Source organism: Poecilia formosa, unplaced genomic scaffold (assembly GCF_000485575.1).
Source record: "Poecilia formosa unplaced genomic scaffold, Poecilia_formosa-5.1.2 Scaffold88, whole genome shotgun sequence".
In the NCBI taxonomy this organism is placed as follows: Eukaryota; Metazoa; Chordata; class Actinopteri; order Cyprinodontiformes; family Poeciliidae; genus Poecilia; species Poecilia formosa.
The window spans coordinates 1,197,635-1,216,806 of NW_006800027.1; the positions used below are offsets into that span (position 1 = coordinate 1,197,635).

Here is a 19,172-nt window from a genome sequence, read left to right on the forward strand (position 1 = left end):
TCAAAGGAGGGGAAAAGGAGGAGAGAGAGGGAAGAAGGGAAAGGAGGAAACAGTGAGGGGGACTCAGGGGGATAAGAAAGCAATTAGAAGACAGCTCCTCTTCCTTCCAGTCAAGAATATATAATGGAATTAGCTCTAAAAGTGTGTGTCTCTGTGTGGGTTGGAGGTCAGGGGAGGTGAGGAGAGGGAGGTGCTGGGGTGCCTCGTCTTGCAGCCTCTGCTGGGGAGTCTAGCAGCCACCAATTGCAAAAGTGGGAGAGAGCAGATGGGAGGATGTGTGCGGAGTGATTGCAATCGTCCTGCTTGTATGGGTGTGCGTGCGTGTGTGTGTGGTGTGGTGTGTGTATGTGTGTGTCAGGGCTGGAGAGAGAGCGAGAGAGAGAGATGGAGAGATTGCTGATGTGCTGTTTGGAGAGAGGAGGCGGCTGCTTCAAAGCCTTCTCCATCTCCGGTTTTTTCTCCCTCATCCTCCTCTCCCTGCTGTGCGTGTGTGTGTGTGTGTGTGTGTGTGTTTGTCTGAGAAAAAGAGAGAGAGTGGCGAGGAGGTTGCAAGCCCGTTTTGGTTCTGTTTTCGTTTTTTTTTTTATGGCTGTATATTAACTTGAATGTGTGTGTATGCGTGTGTGTGTGTGTCTATGGGTGAAAAAAAAGGAACTCCTTCAAATCTGTTTACTCATGTATGAAAAGAGATGACCATAATCCCAATGTGAGAGACGGTGATAGGAAAAAGATGAGTGGGAGCTCGCAATGTTTTTTCTGCGTTTAGGAGAAAATTAGATAACAAAAGGGGGGGGAAAAAGCGGCGAGAACGCGTGTTTGTCCCCGTGTGAAGATGTGTGAGTCTGTCTTTTGATGGATGGGGACTGAGCCAGGCGCTGCATGAGGGAGATATGTGCATGTCACTGATTGTGCAATGAATGAAAATAGGAAAGGAAATGAGAGGCAGAGGAGGGGAGGAAGATTCTCCTCCCATTTGCAGCCGTCTCCATCTGCCAAAAGCGCCACATTATAAATAAATTAATAAATTAATTAGTAGTAATCGTGACTAAAGACAGTCAGAAGGGTCCCCTTAAAGGCAAAACTTGCCATGTTACAAGTGATGTAAACTTCCTGCAACATCTCAGTTTTTATAGTCAGCCATCGGGTAGTAAGTTGCTGCAAATGGGGCGAAAACGGCCCCAACTTAGATTACAAAAGTGTTTTTCTGTTGACAATCCTAATCTCCATGTGGGTTCTAAATATATATATACACATAACAAAAGCTAACAATAACTAACAATGGATTAAAACAAGTATGAAGGATTTTTTTCTTCCTTTTTTTTCTTGTGCCACCTTTCATGCCTCCTCAAACTCCCCAGGGGGGAAGGGCTGCCCAGGTGCATCAGCGCCGCTCTCCTGTTTCAGTCTGCTCTTTCGAGCAGAAGGAGCGCACGTCGCAGCGTCATTTTGAATATCTCCTGCTAAGCCACCAGAGCAAAAACCCCTAAAACAAAACAAAAAAAAAAAAGAAAAGAAAAGAAAAAAATGGCGCTCGCGTGCAATAGAGGCGCTGACCCGTGATCGCTCCTGGCGCACAGACGCACGCACGCGACGGAGGGACGAGCGGCGTCTGCTCACACCCTCGTGTGACAAACTCGCGCCGTTCAAGGGCGATTGATTCGGTGTTTCATTTCTCCTCCGGTGCTCTTGACGCGAGAGGATGCGCCTCAGTCCGACCTTGACAGCAGACTGGAGGTTGGCTTCTGTCGTCACGGACACACAAACACCAGCAGCGTTTCGTTAACGTGTCGCCTGAATCTCATTCAGACTGGTAGAAACGAGAAACGTATCCATGTGTTATATGGCCGTCTTAAAAACTCACAGGTTGAGAATGAAGTGTGTTGTTGACTTAAAAAAAACAAAAAAAAAAAACAAAAAACAGAGGCATTAGTTCTCATTGAAACTACTCCTAAAACCAATCAGTCTGACCTTGAGAAGAAAAACAAGGTGTTGTGGCCTGTGTGTATGTCTTCCATGTCATGGGCCTTCTACGCTTTTTTTTTTCTCTTAGTCAGCCCTTAAAGCATCAAATCACATCAATCTAATTTAAAGGTAATGCTCTGAAGAGTATTGTGCAGCATGGAGCTCAATAACAACAAAGTAACGGAACCAAGCAACGCGTATAGATGCAGAACTTGCTCGAACTCACGCGCCCGAATCATTTTGGTGCGGTTATCCTCCACGGGATGCAATTGTTTTGATCAATGCGAATCTGAGCTAGACGTGATTTTGCCTACAGCGCTGCCATCAATTGAGATGGACGGGGGTTAAACACGACTGCTTCTGAAGTAGCGTTTGAAAGCACATCTAATCTCAGTTTATAAGACACACACACACACACAGGTGTGCACTATTCGGTTTGTAGAACAGCATTCAGCATCTTCCTTTATTAGGTTCTTTTCTCCCAAATACAACCAGGCACAATACAAAGGGCTTAAATTAGGCTAAAATACAGGCATCTACAGGAGGAAGATGAAGGTAAGGCAGTGTTCAGCTGCCTAAACCTACTTTGCCAAAGAGAGCCAGATATATTTATATCAATGTTGGTGTATATTAGAGAGCTAGAGAGTTTCAGATCATCTATATGTTTCATAACAGTATGTGTGCTTGCTTTGTGCAAATATTCTACTCTGGAGTCAGTTAAATGGTGTTTGCCATGTGAGTGACCCCACAAGGTTAGCAGTAGAAGAAGAACAAAGGAAAGGACGTAACACACAGGAAGTATCTAAGACTTCTCCAGTATGCAACTTAGCTAGCCCTGCTGTTGTTGTCGCACTGCCCTCCAAGAGATTTTGGAGCCAACCTCATTTAAAATATCAAATACATTTAGAAAGCCCACAAGATTAGTTTCTCTCAATACAATCTCGGCTGTCCTTCTGTCACTTCACCCTGCCTGCACTCTGCTTTACCTCTCTAGTCCACTGCCTGGTGCTTTGATGGTTGAACTCAGGTACTCGCTCTCTTCCATCCTGTAACTCTTCCATCAACCTCCCTCTCATTCGCACACAGGCTCTCTCAGTTTCGAAACTATTTATAGAGCTATTTTGCAGTATTAAAGCAGTGGTACAGGTGTTTAAAATCCACTGAACGTACTGCGGTAATCCTGAGATCTTCTTGCAAAATACTACACCATCATTTGTAATAAATCCATGCTATTATTAAGACCTCTGGATATGAATGCGTTGTGCTTCAAGCCAGACACTTTTATTATATTTGTTTGAGACTTTCATGTTAAAGTAAGATAGAAAATATATTTCCTGTTATGTGGATACAGTCAGAGTCTAAGAACTTTCTGTAAGGCTGGTTGACTCAAATCAGTTTTACTGATATTGCCTCCAATAAGTTGGCATCTTATTCTTAGCTGTTGGTCGGCACTAAGCTAAAGGACTGTTTTATCGATTATCTCTGATTATTAAGGGAAACATTGAAATCTAGACTAAATAATTCCAGTCTGAGTAGAAATTTTATTAAACTTGTGTTTATTTCACTTGGGTCTGCAGTTGAATGTATCTTTACTCCACTAAATAAAATACATGCTAATTTATGTATTTTTACATAAATACATATGCAAATACTTATGCAATCTTGCATAAGATTGCTTATGCAATATAATTTTATAGCATAAGCAATCTTTCAAAGTAATGGGAGTTTTGAACAGCTACTTTTTTTGCCTAGGTGGGCCCCATGTGGGGGAAAGGAGGGCTGATATATGGGTCCCATAAGGGTTTGTCCGCGGGTTCCACGATGACCCCACATGGGTTTGCCCATGTAGGGCCACATCCCACATGGGCCCTACATGGGCCCTAAATGGACAAACCTATGTGGGGCACCACCATATAGAGCCCATGTAGGGCCCATGTGGGCTGTGGCCTTACATGGGCAAACCCATGTGGGGCCATCGTGGAACCCGCGGACAAACCCATATGGGACCCATACATCAGCGCTAACGTCAGCTTCAACTTAAAAAGCAATAAGGGGGGGACTGGATTTCAGTGGATCTGTTAATGCTACAGCTAATCAAAATATGTTGGCATGCATCTTAAAGTGCATTATTCTTGCAGCAAGATTTTACTCCAATTCCTGCCTTACGATTAACTGAATATTTACTCCCAAAACGTTGAAGTATTTCTGCTGAACGTCTGTTAAATAATTTTTTAACATGTTGTTTACAAGTTCCCAAGAAACATCTATTCAAGTTACCTGGTGATGGATCAGGATGAAGGTGAAAATGGGGTTTGGTTGAGGATGCAAACACTCAGATCAATCGGAGGCAGGGCAGGAAGGGGTGGCTCTCTGTTGCCATAGAGGCAGGACAGTGGCGTTTGATGCTGTTACTAGGCAGGATAAGCTGCTTCTGAATGAAGTAAGACGACGTGGCTGTGGAGGGTAAACAACATCAGTGCTCGGTTTGAGTGATCTATAATTGTGTTGATACTTCTGACTGTTAGAAGAAGAAAACTTGCACCAATTATTTAGTCTACAAAAAAAAAAAAAAAAAAAAAGCTGTGCTAAAAATATAAGACATCAATAACAAAAAGAAGGAAATGGCTTATTTCTGTTCATATAATTTCACAACCTCTTGGGTAGGCTAGTAAGGGCTTTTCTGCCTATTTTTAATATTCAGATTTAATTTAAGCCAACAGGTGTCTTTCTGTTCACAAAAACGAGGAAGCTTTGCTGGCAGTGTTGTCGTGCTACCTCATTAAATTGAAGTTCAGTTAAAGTCTGAGCTTCAGCTTAGATGAAACTAACAAAGAATACTTACTGCGAAACGCAAAAGTAAATCTCCGGCTATGATGTCAGTTCAGGACAACAAAAACACGTCAGATGTAAACAAGGTAGCCATCTTAACCAAACTCTACCGCCACCAAGTGAGCTATGATTGTACGGTGCTTCTTTTTCAATCAGAAAAGCTGCCCACTGGCTCCCTCTACTGGCAAAGAAGCAGTATAGTTTTTTTTTGTACTCCGAATTGGAAAAAGCGGAAGTTCTTAGCATATATGTTTTTTCTGTTGCTGCTCTGAAAAGTCATGTGTCCTAACGCAAAAGCAGGATCAACAATTAAACATCTGATAACAGACACTTCAAAATACACCCCAACTTTATGTAATTTGCATCTTACTGTGGCACTGCAGATGGTGCACATGATTACTAAAGTCAATCTAACATGCTCTGTCTGGTTCTGTTCTGTTTTGAATCAAAAGGACATGGTGCTGGTCTCGGTCACTGCAGTATTACCCAACCTTTGATGGGGATATGATGGACCAGCAGCACCATGGACAGAGCATTTGTAAATCAACAGAGTGGTCGCTGTGTTTCTTCAGCACCATGGACAGCATCATACGTCCTGCCCCCGCCACTAACAGCAATTTGCTACGCCTTGGGCATAAAACTTCACACATCCCCAGCAACATCCACGTAAAAAGACAACTGTGGTCCCTTTTTTAGTTTTATTGCACACTTTAATCATGTCGTAAACTTCACAGTAACAATGCAAGAGCAGGAAACAGAAGCAAACCACTGTGCAGTGCAGCTCAATAGCTCTTCAAAATATTTATAGGTATTTACACAGAAAATATCAAAAAAACATGAAACAGTGCCCCATGGTTATGCCCATGTCTGGATGAGGCGTTTAGTTTCTTGTTTTCGCCCAGAAGCACTTCTTTTAAGTCGACTTCACACCGTTTGTAGCTCTGGAAATCCCGTTAATACTGCCAACCCAAACACATTCAAGTACTGTAGTTCTGGCATTGCACAAGTACTGGGTTAGCCAATACACAGGACTCTTAGAAGAAGAAAAAAAATACAATTGCACCAGCAACACTTGCACAACTTAATCTCTAAAATTAAACATCTTTGTAGTTTTGTATGATCTGAACAGAAATGTGTGATCAAATATAATGTCAGTCTCAATGCTAAACAATTATAAAGCATGACAGGAATGCATGATGCTGCCCATACTTTCCTAATCTTAGAGAGTACATTCAGGAACCTCTCCCAACTTGCCAAACACTGTCCTAATAAATACTATTTGCTTTACTAGAAACTACTTGGTTCTTTCGGGAAACTTGCTGTATTAGAAGCTGACTTGTAATTTGGTACTTTCCAGGTTCCAAAACTTTCATGGAACCTGGTAATTGTATTTGAAAGGTTTGATGAAAGTTCTGGGACAGTCAAAGGAATACCCAGTCAAGGTTTTAGTAGAAGTCACCCCACAATAAAGCCTAGTCCCTACAAGTCTGCAGTAAAATGCACGAAAGAAATCAGTGAGTCTCATGAAAGCTCCAGAAAGTACCTTGCATGTTTCTGAAAGTAAATGGTCAAAAAAAATAAATAAAATAAAATAAAAAAATAAATCATGAGAGCTCCTTCAAGTATCTAGAAATTATCAATGGAAGATCAATGAGAGTACCTGATACGTAATGGGAAGGTTACCTGAAAGATTCAGAAAGTTCCAGCTAAGTTCTGAAAAGTAACTTATAAGTTCTGTTATGTTGTTTTAGCTAAAGTATTTATGTCAAAATCTTTATTTTCCAGTATCTGAAGCAAAAGTACAATATATAAGTAATGACAGCAAAGTATTCCCTTTTTGGTGCGCCAAATAAATAATAATTAAAAACAAAATCACCAAAGCTTACTAAGCCAAAAAATACAGAGGAAAACTGACAGTGAGGTTGAGATTATATCTAAGCTGATTACACAAACGATGGGTCTGTTTTTATGAATTAAAATTTGTATTCCGGAAATGTCTTTCCGTTTGTTTGTTTTATTTTTTTCATGTTTTATGTTGTTTGCCTCCTGCATGTAGTGCAAGACAAATGAAATAAGGAAAAATCTGAACAACAAAATAAGAAAAACAAAGTCAAAATCCCTACTGTACTACAGTGTAAAATACAAACGTAATCTGTGATTCATACTTTTCAGAAGTAGGTAGTAACATCCAGCTTGTTCTTCTGTAAGTCTGTGCCGAGGGAAGTAGAGCTTACAAACGCATGTTTTTACACACCCATGTTCTCCTGGCTACAAGATGTTAGTTTCCAGGCATGTCATAGTTTTTGGAACATTCACTAAAAACAATAAATCTTGCTTAGCTTCTAACAAAGTCTTCTGCTATATCGTGATAAATGATAAAGCTTATATTGTCTGACTATATGCCCTTCAGTCAGTCAGTGTGTTGCATTTGGTTATGTATTTATAAAAACACATAAAACATACCAGGACAAAAATAAAAAATAAAAAATCAAAACACAGCAGGAGATCCTCTATGTCTCAAAACAGAAAAAAAAAATAGTATGGCTGTATATGACAAATATAAAGCCTCCACATGAGCATGTTTTTTTTTTTTTTTTAAATTATCATTATTATTATTATTATTATTTTCTATATAAACACACCTAAAAGCACTTTCTATAGAGGCAATGACGGCAGTCTTGGAATTCACTGAATTCAGCTTTGATTTCGGAGGTGGGACTTTTGGTCCAATCCCAACAGGTAAACAGCCAAACGCTGCATGGGGGTCCATGTTACCACCCTGGCGGTTTCTCGCCCTCACTACCTGTGGGCTGGGCCCCTGTGAGTGACTGTGTCCCCAGAAAGGTCCTCCTCCACAACGTTAACATAGCCTTCTTTATCTATGCAGCCCGCCAGAACCTGCAGAACCAGCCGGAGCCTCCGATCCATGGCGAGCAGGTGAGGCCGGATCAGGACGGGGGTCAGGCGGTCTCGCAGCAGAGACTCCTCCATCAGGGAACTCAGCTGGTACTCCTCTTTGGCCAGCAGCTGCAGACGCAGATAGGTGGACTTTTTGACCCTGAAGCAAAAAAAAAAAAATAAATAAATAAATAAAAAACACAGATGTTTCAATACAACCAGATTTTTTACTGTGACCCTATTGAATCTATTTGAATTTAGTTAATTAAATTTAAAAGTGACACTTAGATGATCAGGAGGTTCTTGGCGCACACAGAGACAGGTTTTTTTTTTTTTTGACAACTTTTGACGGAATAACTAATCGTTTACCACGGGGAGGGAGGGGAACAAGGTTTGGATAAACGGGAACCAAAACCTTAGATTGCACAAAGTAAACGGAAAGACGGTTACTTTGAAAATTTTCCAGCAATAGCGATGACAGCCAGGGGTGTCAAACTCCAGTCCTCAAGGGCCGCTGTCCTGCAGTTTTTAGATGTACCACAGATACAACACACTGGAATGAAATGGCTTAATTACCTCCTCCTTGTGTAGGTAAGTTCACCAGAGTCCTGCTAATGACCTAATTATTCTATTCAGGTGTGGTGCAGCAGAGGCACATCTAAAAGTTGCAGGACACTGGCCCTCGAGGACTGGAGTTTGACACCTGTGACTCAAACGCTAAAACACACTATTAAGGCTAACTACAGAAAGTAAAATATAGGATACATTTACAACATACCTTACAAAGTCTTGATCTGAACTGTATTATTCAGAATTGCTTTATGTCTATGCATCAAATTGACACCTTATGGAAATCTATCACAGAATTAACCAACAATCTGACCTGCAGCACTGGCTGAGCGGCACGAGGATGGACAGCTCATCATGCGAGTGTTTTCCAAATCTACAAGCAAAGGAAAAACATGCAAACGTGTGATCAATCACGAGATATTTTCAATAAGCTCAATATTATTTGAATCGGAGATAAATTAGGATAAATAAATTACAGTTTCTTGGCCCACTGAAGTAGTTTTACATTTCGTCACAACAGATTCTGTGAAAGAATTCAAGGTACAACAAAAAAACAAAATCGTTGAATGTATTTACCCCCTTCCATTATCGAGGTGAATGATGAACGTTTCATTTCCAAACTTCTCAAAGGTTTCGTAATGATGACGATCCATGTTGCCTGTATTAAAAGAAGGAGCGTTACAAAACATTTCTCGTCTCTTATAATACTAAAAAATCACGAGTGGAATTCATCTATGAGTTTTAACAAAAACAATTATCAAGCCTTACCCATTAAGAAATCAAAGACGGTCATGTCCATGATGTCCAGGAGTCTGGTGCCACGATCATATGGAGGTGTCTGCTTCACCTCGTCACAATAATCTGGATCCACTTCCCATCTAAAAACGTGTAACAAGGGGAAAGGTGTTGATCATTTCTTTTTTTTCCCCTTCTTTTCCTTCTTCTTTTTTTTTTTTTTTTACAGAATAAAGCCCGTCTAATTATGATCAAACTTGCTTACTCTGCTTTCTTGCGCTTGTGATAGGAGCGTCTCCAGGGGTTTCTCCAGGTCTTGCGTTTGGCCAGACTCAGATCAGGTAGGAAAGCTGCTAACGAGCCTTCAATCTGGTCTGGTTTACCGCACAGAGCGTGCTCAGTGGAGCAGTAGTAGGAGCATTCGCCATAGAAGCAGACATTGTTGGCTGAAGAAGGAAAAAGCGGAGACAGATTCAGATCTCGGAGAAAGGTGAAGGGAGCGTTTTAGTCACATTAATGTTAGATCTGTTTGTATGTAATATGAATGAGGAGAAAAAAATGTTGAAGCGAAAGATGAGAAAATGACGAAAAGCCAAAATAAACCTTGGTTCATTTAAGGAAAACCTGCCAATCATTCATAACTGTTCTGTGTAATTAAAAGCATTTAAAAACAACATATTTACATTTGACAAATGAATATGTTTGTTGCATTAAGTGCCGTAAGATGACATTTGTTGTGAATGAACATAATAAATAACATGAACTGAATTGAATACAAAGTATTTGCTATGTTTAAATTGATAATCTCTGCATCATTCAGAATCTGCTTCATAGCAAAAACACAAATTATTTTTTCAAACAGTTGTAAATAAGTGTACGAAAAAGGCTGAATAGATTTGTAATTGTTTCATATGTCCTTTGATTTTTAATAAGAAAGACAAGATCTGCTTAAAATAAATAAAGAAAACCAAACAGAATCAACTGCTTTATGTTTGACATTTTATTTGGAAATTTTCATATTTTCAGTTTGAGACCGCTTCAGTCGATTTCTGATCGGACTGGTCTTTCCCTTTTAACTTACCTTTAAATTATAGCCATCTAACTATTTGATTGCAGTAAAATCCAGATTTCATGTTTTCTAATTATTACCTACAATAATTAGAAAACATCTACAGAAAGTTTTATTCAACAGTGATCTTCTAAATGGTTTACCTTCATTTTCTTTTATTTGCAAACACTTTATTTATGTTGCCTAATAAGAACATGATTATATTTCCTTCTCAAAGAATTTCACTGAGCATCTGTGGACTTACAGTGCCACCATGTGGACAGTTTCTGTCATGCTCTGCTATATTATCTTCAGTACACTCAGCCCTGCATCACTGCTTTGAAGAGCTCAGCAGATTGTCAGCCTGACTGGTCGAACTGCTGGTGCTTGCATTTTACTCGCAGCAGAAGGAAAACATGGCTCCTCCGTGTTTGTTTCTTCTTACCGCATCTTCCTACCCATCAAGCTACAGCCAGAGTTTCTACCTGGCGAAATGAAGAAGGTCCTCCACAGCTTCTTGTCGCGCGTCACGTCTCTGATCTCGCTTGTCATGTTGACCAGTCTCCCCGCCACAGGAGGCACTCTGCGGAAGTCAAGGATCCTAAAATGACAAAGACGGGCAAACATTTAGAGAACATTCGGCTTTATCACAATGTTTGATTGCAGCAAAATCCAAATTTCAAAATTCTGCACCTTAGCCTTCAGACACAGCTGGGAGTTCTGTTAAATAATAGTTAGAATTTAAAACGAAAATTAAAACTAAATTAACTGCCTAAACGTTTTAGGCAGTTAATTTCTAAATGGGACAAAAAAAATAAAAAATTCAACATGTGCAGACATCTTTATGTTCATCTAAATAAAGATACCCAGCTGTAAACCTATCTAGAAAATCTATCTCTACTTGTTTGATCTGTTTGATGTTAATTAGCCAAAATCATCTATAATTCGCCATCCTACAGTGTTTGTGTGTCTTTGCTCAAGTTAAACTCAACCCAGAAGGCCACTGAGCATGTTATTGTCTAGTTTTACTGTTTCTCAAAGAGTCAGCACAATCAGCAAGATCTCTAAAAATCAGACATTTTCATTTCTTCCTGTTTAGATTCATCAGGTTTAACATAAACTCCACAGGTCCAGTCCTTTGTTCTCTTTCCTTTTCGTTTTATTCCTTAGCGCTTCCATAGCTGAACACTATCCCTATTCAGCTCCTGTTTAGCCTGCGTCACTGTATGTTTGCCGCCCCCAATGACCCTGAAACCATTTGAGACCAAAAGTGAGCCTCCTGGGAGCAGGCGGACACACAAACAGCCTGGCTGAGTGTGTGAAACTTTACCCTACAGAAGGTATCATTCAGCGCCTGCAAACTGCACCGTCATGTTGGGTCCAAGTGACAAAGGAGCACCTGTGTGTAAGCACGCATGCATGAGTGTCTATTGGCAACATACATTAGGTACACTTAGTGAAGATGTGAAAAGAGCCTTGGAATAATTTATATTTTATTGCATGAGCTGAAACTCGCACTGGAAAAAAAAAATATAGGAAAGAACAACTTTTAATTTAAGTGCATTTATTTAGTGGTGAAAAAAAAAATCTTGTTAGGAATTAATTGCTTTTTTTTTCACTAAATCAGCAGTGGCTTTTCTGTAGGATGGAGGGTTGGGAATGGGGGACTTCGATATATGAAGGTTGCTTTTTGTGTCTGGTGAATATTTGTGAAAATGTATAATTATTCCCCCTGTCGCTTTTCTAGTCCGTTAGATTTTTGTTTTAAGGTCCAGATGCCATGAACTCTAACGAGGTTCCCAGGTCTTTCTGAAGAGAAACCGGCCCACAGCATCACACGTACTCTAACGTGCTAAACAGTGGGCATGAGGTACTTTCCCTCTTTGTTATAAAATGCATCTGCAATGTTTATTTTAAAAATCTCAACCTTGGTGCCAAAGCACAGGGTCCTAGTTAAATTCTCAGTCGTGTTGAGTAAACTTAATGTTTATTTGTGACGGTTGGAAAGAAGACTGTTGTGATTTTTTCCCCTAGCATTCCTACCAAACAACAGTTTTTTTTTTGTTGTTGTTTTTTTTATGTGGATCTCTTCGAACTTTGAGACTTTGACAACTTCAAAATGCCACCTTCTGCTCTGGGTGTGAGATGTGGAGACTTGTTTTTTTTTTTTTTTTATAGCTCTACAAACAATCCTGCTTGGTATTCATGTGGCCTGTGGCTAAAAGTAATGAGCCTCTTTTTCACATCATGTTTATCCTGTAGAGTCATGATGTTCTAATTAGAGATTCATGGAAACCTTGATTCATGTGAACAAAGTGAAGCATAAATAAATAAATAAATAAAAAGCTCCTTTTATCTTTATTCTAAATTAGTTCTCACATCAGTGTTTTTTTAGAGAATTATTTCTTAACATTTAAAACGTTTTTTCTTCTCGAATAGATTTAGCCAAAATGAACTATTTTTCTATGCGAGCTGCGCTGCCCTGATGGAAAAAAAATAATATTTATTTTAATGTCTTAATGAGCAGATTTGTGGATTGTAACTCTTAACTCTTAATGGTGCTTTCAGGGGTAGGAAACACACACAGTACATTGCTGCGAAAATGTTCTCTATATTTTTTTTGTCACACTTAAATGGAACAAATCCTCAAACACATCTTATCTTAGTACCAGTCAAAGAAACCTGAGTAAAAATACATAAATGCAATTTTCAATGATTTCAATCATTAATAAAATAAAACTGTCTGGCCCTATTTATTAAAGTAAATGTTCCCTCTAATAATGGATTTTGCCATCCTCTGCGGCAAAAACTACCACCAAGTCTTTGTTTACGCCATTGTGAAGGAATTTTGTCCACACTTCTTTGCAGAATTATTATTATTTTAATCCAGCAACGATCAAGAGTTTTTGAGCATAAATGACCCCCTTTAAGGTCAGAGTCATTTATGTCAGCATTTAAGACTAAACATTCACTAAACATTTTTGGTTTTTTTTGGCCTTTTACAGGTATCAGTTTTCATATGACTATTTTTCTAAAACATTGTGTCTTTAGCCAAAAGAATATTTTCAGGATCATCAATGTGTTTATATTTCTTTTGGAAATGTCAGACAGCTGTTCCATATTTGCTTTAATTTTAGATAATAGGTCTCTCTGTGCTCCAGTGGACTTACAGAAGAGTTAAATCGTGATTTATCAATAAGGGCGACTTCTTATCCTCATCGAGTCAAGTAACTTTTTTCCCTTAAATTAATGAAATAATCATTTAAGAACTTCTACTTTGAATTTACGCAGGGTATTTTGTTCTGATATTAGAACTGATATCCTGATTTTTAAACACTTAAATGTGACAGAAATGCAAAAATGGAGCTTATGCTCATTGTTTGTCGGAGTTAGGTGTTCTCACATCCTCCCATCCATTCCGCCGCGATCCAGTTTGAATTAACAACTCAGCATTGGCTCAGACAGGTATCGTGAGCTTCAATGGTTGTGCACAAAGTTTAATTTGGAGGCAACCCCGCATGGCGCAGGCAAACTGCTCTTTAATGGTAACTCAGAGCGCCTCCCTGCAGAGTTAAACTCATGTTCTGTGGGTAATGATACACCTGTGATATTCCTGTCTGGCTCTTCCTGCCCACTGAAACAGGTGCGAGGAAGAGCAAATTTAAGAGAGAGTGAGAGTTTGACTTTGTAAGCACGTTTAATATAATTATCATGCTCCCAGCGTCCTCCTCCTCCTCCTCCTCTTCCTCTCTCATTTATCGCTCATCTTAGTGCTGAGTTTGTGTCCCCTGAAGTCGTCGGAGTCGAAGGATCACACCGAAATCAATATGCTCAATTGCAAAAAAGAAGGGATGATCCCTTCTCCGAGCACGTTATCTAATCCCTCGCACTTAATCCTATGGAAATTGTCGCAGGACAAATCCACCGCTCCCAGATTGTGTGTGCGGGTCGAGTGCTGCGAACCACACGGAAAAGCTCACCTGTCCAGGTGGAAAGCGGCAATCTCAGCGTTGTGCCTCTCAAAGTCGGAGAAGTAGAAGAAATCTGGAGGCGTTTCCTGCTCTCTGGTCTGCCTGGAAACAATTGGGATGTTTTTGTTTTATTGAGACAATTTAATTAGAGTTTAGTTTAAAAACATTTTAGAACAAAAACACGCTGTGAACGATTTTATCCTTTTGATATTACTTGAATCCTCTTTGAATTTGAAACATTTTCACCCCTCTATTTGCAAACTGTTTCACCTCCATCAGTTTGGTTTTAAATTACTTTTTTTTCGCTCCTCTGTGAGGTGAAACACATCTCAACGGCTGCACCCATTTCTAGGACAGAAGCTGACGTGTGAGACCAAAGCCTGTGTGAACAAGTCTGCTGAAGGGAAGCTGGGCGGGATTCTTGTTCACGTCCTGCAGCCTCCTCTCAGCTAACACACACACACACACACACACACACACACCTACACACGAACCCAGTCGCACTCTCATTCAGGAGATATGGAGCTCTGCCAACCAAGTCATGGATCTGAGTCAGAAAATGTTAGAAGCCTCTTTGTGTCTGACTCTCTTGTCTTTCCCTTTTGCCTTTCCGCTCACCCCGGCTGTCTGACAGCGGACTTGTCTCTTTCGCTTGATTTTTTTCTTTATCTTGGCAGTACATATGTAGACCCACCTGCCAATATAACCTTCTCCGTAAAAGCTTACACCAGCACAAACCAGATGAAGTGTGCACGCACCCATCTCTTATGTCTGCACCAATTCTCCACTGTATTAAAGTGAAAACTGCATGGTTAAGTCAAGTGCTGCCGTTACCTCCTCTTCCACGTCTTATATTCATGTCGCACCGCGAAGGCAAAACACCGCTAGTAAAAAAAAAAAAAAAGAGAAACTCTTTCCTCCCATTACTTTACCTGTCATGGAAGCAGCCATTTACCCATAAATCAACTCCTGCCTTTGAGATCCCTTCTTTGCCACCCAAAGCAACCAGGGGATTAATGATGTGTTTATTTTCACGGTAGATACTGCGTCGAAGGAAATAATCAGCAGCAAGTTTTAGGAGATCATCGGCAGAGCTCTGTTTACATAGCACCTTTCAGTTGAAGAGACATTTCTAAATGCCTTTTGAGACTGAAACTATTAAAATAAACCTACACACGGCAAATTAATCAGTACAACAACTTTTAAGATCTGTTTAAGTGCAACAGGCCTACATGCATTGCGTGGTGGGAACCTAACGTTTCTTATAACTCCAAACTCAGCAGCCCCGAGGTGATTGTAAGTTTCTCCAAACTGTTATTTGAAAAATACATCAGTAGTATTGTTCTTTAGGGGTTATCTGATGTCACAATATTTTTTTTTTTCACCTGCAAGAGTGAAAAACACCGGGTCGGTTGGCGAGCTTTTTTGTCTGTCGGCCATATTGGATTTAACAAAAATAATTTCTTGCATTTGCAGCTGATGGCCAGTAGTTTATGGTGTATTTATAACATAAAAATCCACAAGAAGCACAAGAAAATGGCTTTTAGATAGGTGTCCACTGTAGTGACCAGTATGCATGAAAGGGTTAAATGCACGCTTTAGGATAACTGTGGTATTGCCATGAAAAAAAATACCTCAATGTCTCTGAAACCTTTTTTCCAATAACACAATTCATTCTGAGCTTCTTGGCAAGTATTCTTTCAATGAACTGCTGGAAAAAGCCAAGGGATGGTCACCGCAGATCTGGTTCCCGTGGTCCCAGGGGAAACGAACGGATATGATGTGAAAACCTATAACAAGACAACAGATCTAAACACAATATGCAGAGTCACAATCTTGTTTTTTCCCTGCAGTAATGCACCCACCCACCCTCCATGAGGAAGTGTCCTTGATAATAAAAAGGGGCCTTTATTTGAAGCTGAGTGAGCTGAGGCTGCCGCAGAGCTTCACATGTAGCTCAGGAGATTGTGTGTAGGTGTGTGTGGGTGTGTGTGTGTGTATGTGTGTGAAGTGATGAAGCTGAACTACTTGCCTACATGAACCATGTTTGTGCTGATTCTGTGGTTTTTATGTCCTTTCATGAGCTCAAACCTGCACAACGGAGGGCTATGTTAGCAGACGTTCAATGGGGGCTCTTGACTCAACATTCACACTTTTCTCTCTGCTTTCTCTCTCTCATAAATTCCCAGACTTATGATATGAATTGGCGACAGAGAGGGGGCAGTAGAGACAAACAGAATGAAAGAAAATCGTTGTGCGAGCCACTTCCATCTCGTCCTTCGGATAAAACCGAGGAGAGAAACTAAGCAATGAAATAAAAGAAAAAAGCTAGTTTCTGACAAACTTTGAGTTAACTAAGTAGCCATTCCATATCTATTTTGGTTTTGTAGTAGACAGCAATCCGCACAGTTTCAGTTTGTAGAATCAGAAAGAAATTCTCATAGAGGAGGCCATTAAGACTTGGGTGTTACTCAAAAAAAACTCAAACCTGCAAAAGTTCAAAATGTCTAAATGAAAACATACTTACAAATGCTACATCACTTGAGTTCTATGGAGTATAAATGGTGGACATGTTTATTCCCCCTTACGTTAATTCTGTTTTTGGTTTTATGTCGAGCCTTAATGCTTCACAACATTAAGCACATTTTTAACTGGTCCTGTGCAAAAAATAAAAGTACGTTTCAGTACGATATCTTATGGTACAGTGTATTCAGGAGTGTTTCCACCCAGTGGAAATGAGACATTCATGGTCCCCAAGATTTTTGGGAATACATTGTGTAGACCAACTGCTTCTGGCGTATAACTAGTAGTGAGATGATCTGGGCCCACTTTGCTGCTCCAGGACCTGAAAGCCTTGCTATAAATGAGGGAACTAAGAAATGTATTCTCTAGCAGAAACCCTAGAAGAATAGTATTCGGTCATTAGTTCATAAACTTAACCAGCGCTGGGTTAGGCAACAGGAAAATGATTCAAAGCACACCAGCTAGTCGACTCTAAGCATAAAAGTTCATCAGCATTTCACTGGAAAGTTGGGGAAGTTGAAGGAAATGAATGATTAATGACTTTAATCCATAAATTAATCTGATTTAATCTTGCAAAAAAAAAACAAAAAAACTTCAATACTGATCCAACAAGGAGACAGCAGGAGGGTACATGAGAAACCTGTTTCTACTGGTAATCCACGGATGATCTGAGACCCCCCACTGGCGAGCTGCTGTGTTGCTGTCTGGCCCTGAATCGCACATGGTTTTGGGCTAAAAGTCTGTGAGGACGTGGGCAGGGTGCTGCTAATGCAATTGGGGAACAAAGAGATATAAATACGCAGACAGGTTGGCAAGCTTTTGAGATAAACACTGAATAGCAGGCTTGAAAGCCTCCTGCTGATGGAACATTTTCCTACTAAAGGTAATGCGAGTGAAGGGTATAACAACTCGCTTCTTGTAGCTTAAGTGGCTTTAATCTTCCACTTTCATATTCAGAAGAAAGAGAGAGCAGAAGAGAAGATTTATTAAGAAGACTGAAGCCTGCTTAGTGTCCTCTTACGTGCACCGGTTTAATAGTTGTTCTTACAGGGTGGCCAAATCCAGCCCTCTCAAGTGGTCTGACCCTCTTTAATACCAATTATCAAGTATCCATCACCCTCTTTTCAAAACTCAAATCTTCTTTCACTTTATTTTTTTTCCCTGTGCCTGTTCTTAGTGTTGCATCTCGTCTGCCCAATACAAGCTTTGTTTTTCTCAACATCGTTGCAACATTTCCCTTTTAGTGTTAGCCGTCACAACCGAATGACATATATTAGAAAACTGTTTTGGAAATTTTTTTATATTACAGCAATGAAGTTCATGCGTTTTATTAAGATTTTATGTAGCAGAACATGATTGTGAAGTCAGGGAACATGAGAATGTACTTCTCTCTCATTAGCTAATTGTTTGTTTTTTTTTCCAATTTTGGACATGTAGACATTATTTTTTTTCTGTTAATTATTCTTTGTAAAATTGATTAAACTCATCCAGATTGTAGTGATTTAAGCAGAGCCACTCAAACGCTATGTTCACACCACAGGCAAAAATGATCCAAATCTGACTGTTTTTGGCCATTTTAATTTGACATCTGATTATTTTATGACATCCTAAGTTGAACAATCTGGAATGATATTTTCAAATGTAGTCCTAAAGCGGATATGTGTACATTGATTTTCAAAGAGATGTTGTATAAAAATGTGTGTCACATTTCATGAGACTATTACTTTATTGGACGTGACAGACTTTCCATTTTGCACCGGTGGAGACAGAAAGTGGTGTAATCGAATTTAAACAATGGATGAAACAAGCATGGCATATCTTGTCACTACTACTCTATTTATTACTTGCTCGCCCACACTGTTGTTGGAGCTGCAGGTCTGATATGAGCTTCTGTTTTCTCTTTCCATACAAACTTACGTGTGCGTCAAACTAGTAATGAGTCATATTTTCTTCTGCACGTCCAGGTCACAGAGATGTAGGTGGTTTACACTAATGGCTGTCACTTTACAGTTAACTCCAGTCGGTTTTTCTATCATTATTCTCCTGCATTTTGGTCTATCTACCTAATCATATGTCTCATATGACCTTCTGTGATTCCTCTACTTGGCATTTGCCACATTTAAGCAGGATTTCTTCTCGACACTCTTCCGTGAGGATTTGTGAAGGTACCAAACCATACTTGTCCAGTTGAACCTAATCCTAATCAGTCGTGTCCTTTTGGTCTTCCTGTTGTCTGTTCACCAGCACTGTAACCTCTGAGGTCTTCATTGAATGGAAGGATTATTTTACTGAGATTTAGAGCTGAACAACATATCACAAATATTTATTCCTGTTACAATATGCTTTCTAATGCATTAGCTGCTTATTTAAGTACTGCGGAATCAGGACCTCAAATAATTTACTGGATGATGCTGGTTGTTTAATGAAGCAAGATAACGTTTTAGAAAGTTATTCCATTATCACAGAACTCACCAACTCTATTTCATGTCATATGTTTTCCTGATACTGTGCCACTGCCTACATGGACTCTACTTCCTAATTAGTTTATTTCTGAAGGCAACTGGTTGCATTCTTCTAGTCATAGCGCATGTTAAAGCCATGTACATTTTTAGTTCACTTTACGTTATTGTCCAATT

The 19,172-nt window shown here is 39.7% G+C and overlaps 1 protein-coding gene across 1 annotated transcript in view; it reads right to left on the reverse strand.

Annotated features, from left to right (window-relative positions):
• Positions 1–5,479: 5,479 nt before the first annotated feature.
• The window catches only part of fam20ca (FAM20C golgi associated secretory pathway kinase a), a 41,312-nt gene continuing 27,619 nt past the window's right edge, over positions 5,480–19,172 (reverse strand). The window contains exons 4-10 of the mRNA XM_007557397.2: positions 14,023–14,115; positions 10,528–10,643; positions 9,260–9,440; positions 9,028–9,137; positions 8,836–8,917; positions 8,573–8,632; positions 5,480–7,849 (exon numbers count right to left, since the gene is read on the reverse strand). Coding sequence (XP_007557459.1) covers positions 7,591–7,849; positions 8,573–8,632; positions 8,836–8,917; positions 9,028–9,137; positions 9,260–9,440; positions 10,528–10,643; positions 14,023–14,115 — 901 coding nt within the window. The 3' untranslated portion in view covers positions 5,480–7,590. The remainder of the gene's footprint in view (positions 7,850–8,572; positions 8,633–8,835; positions 8,918–9,027; positions 9,138–9,259; positions 9,441–10,527; positions 10,644–14,022; positions 14,116–19,172) is intronic.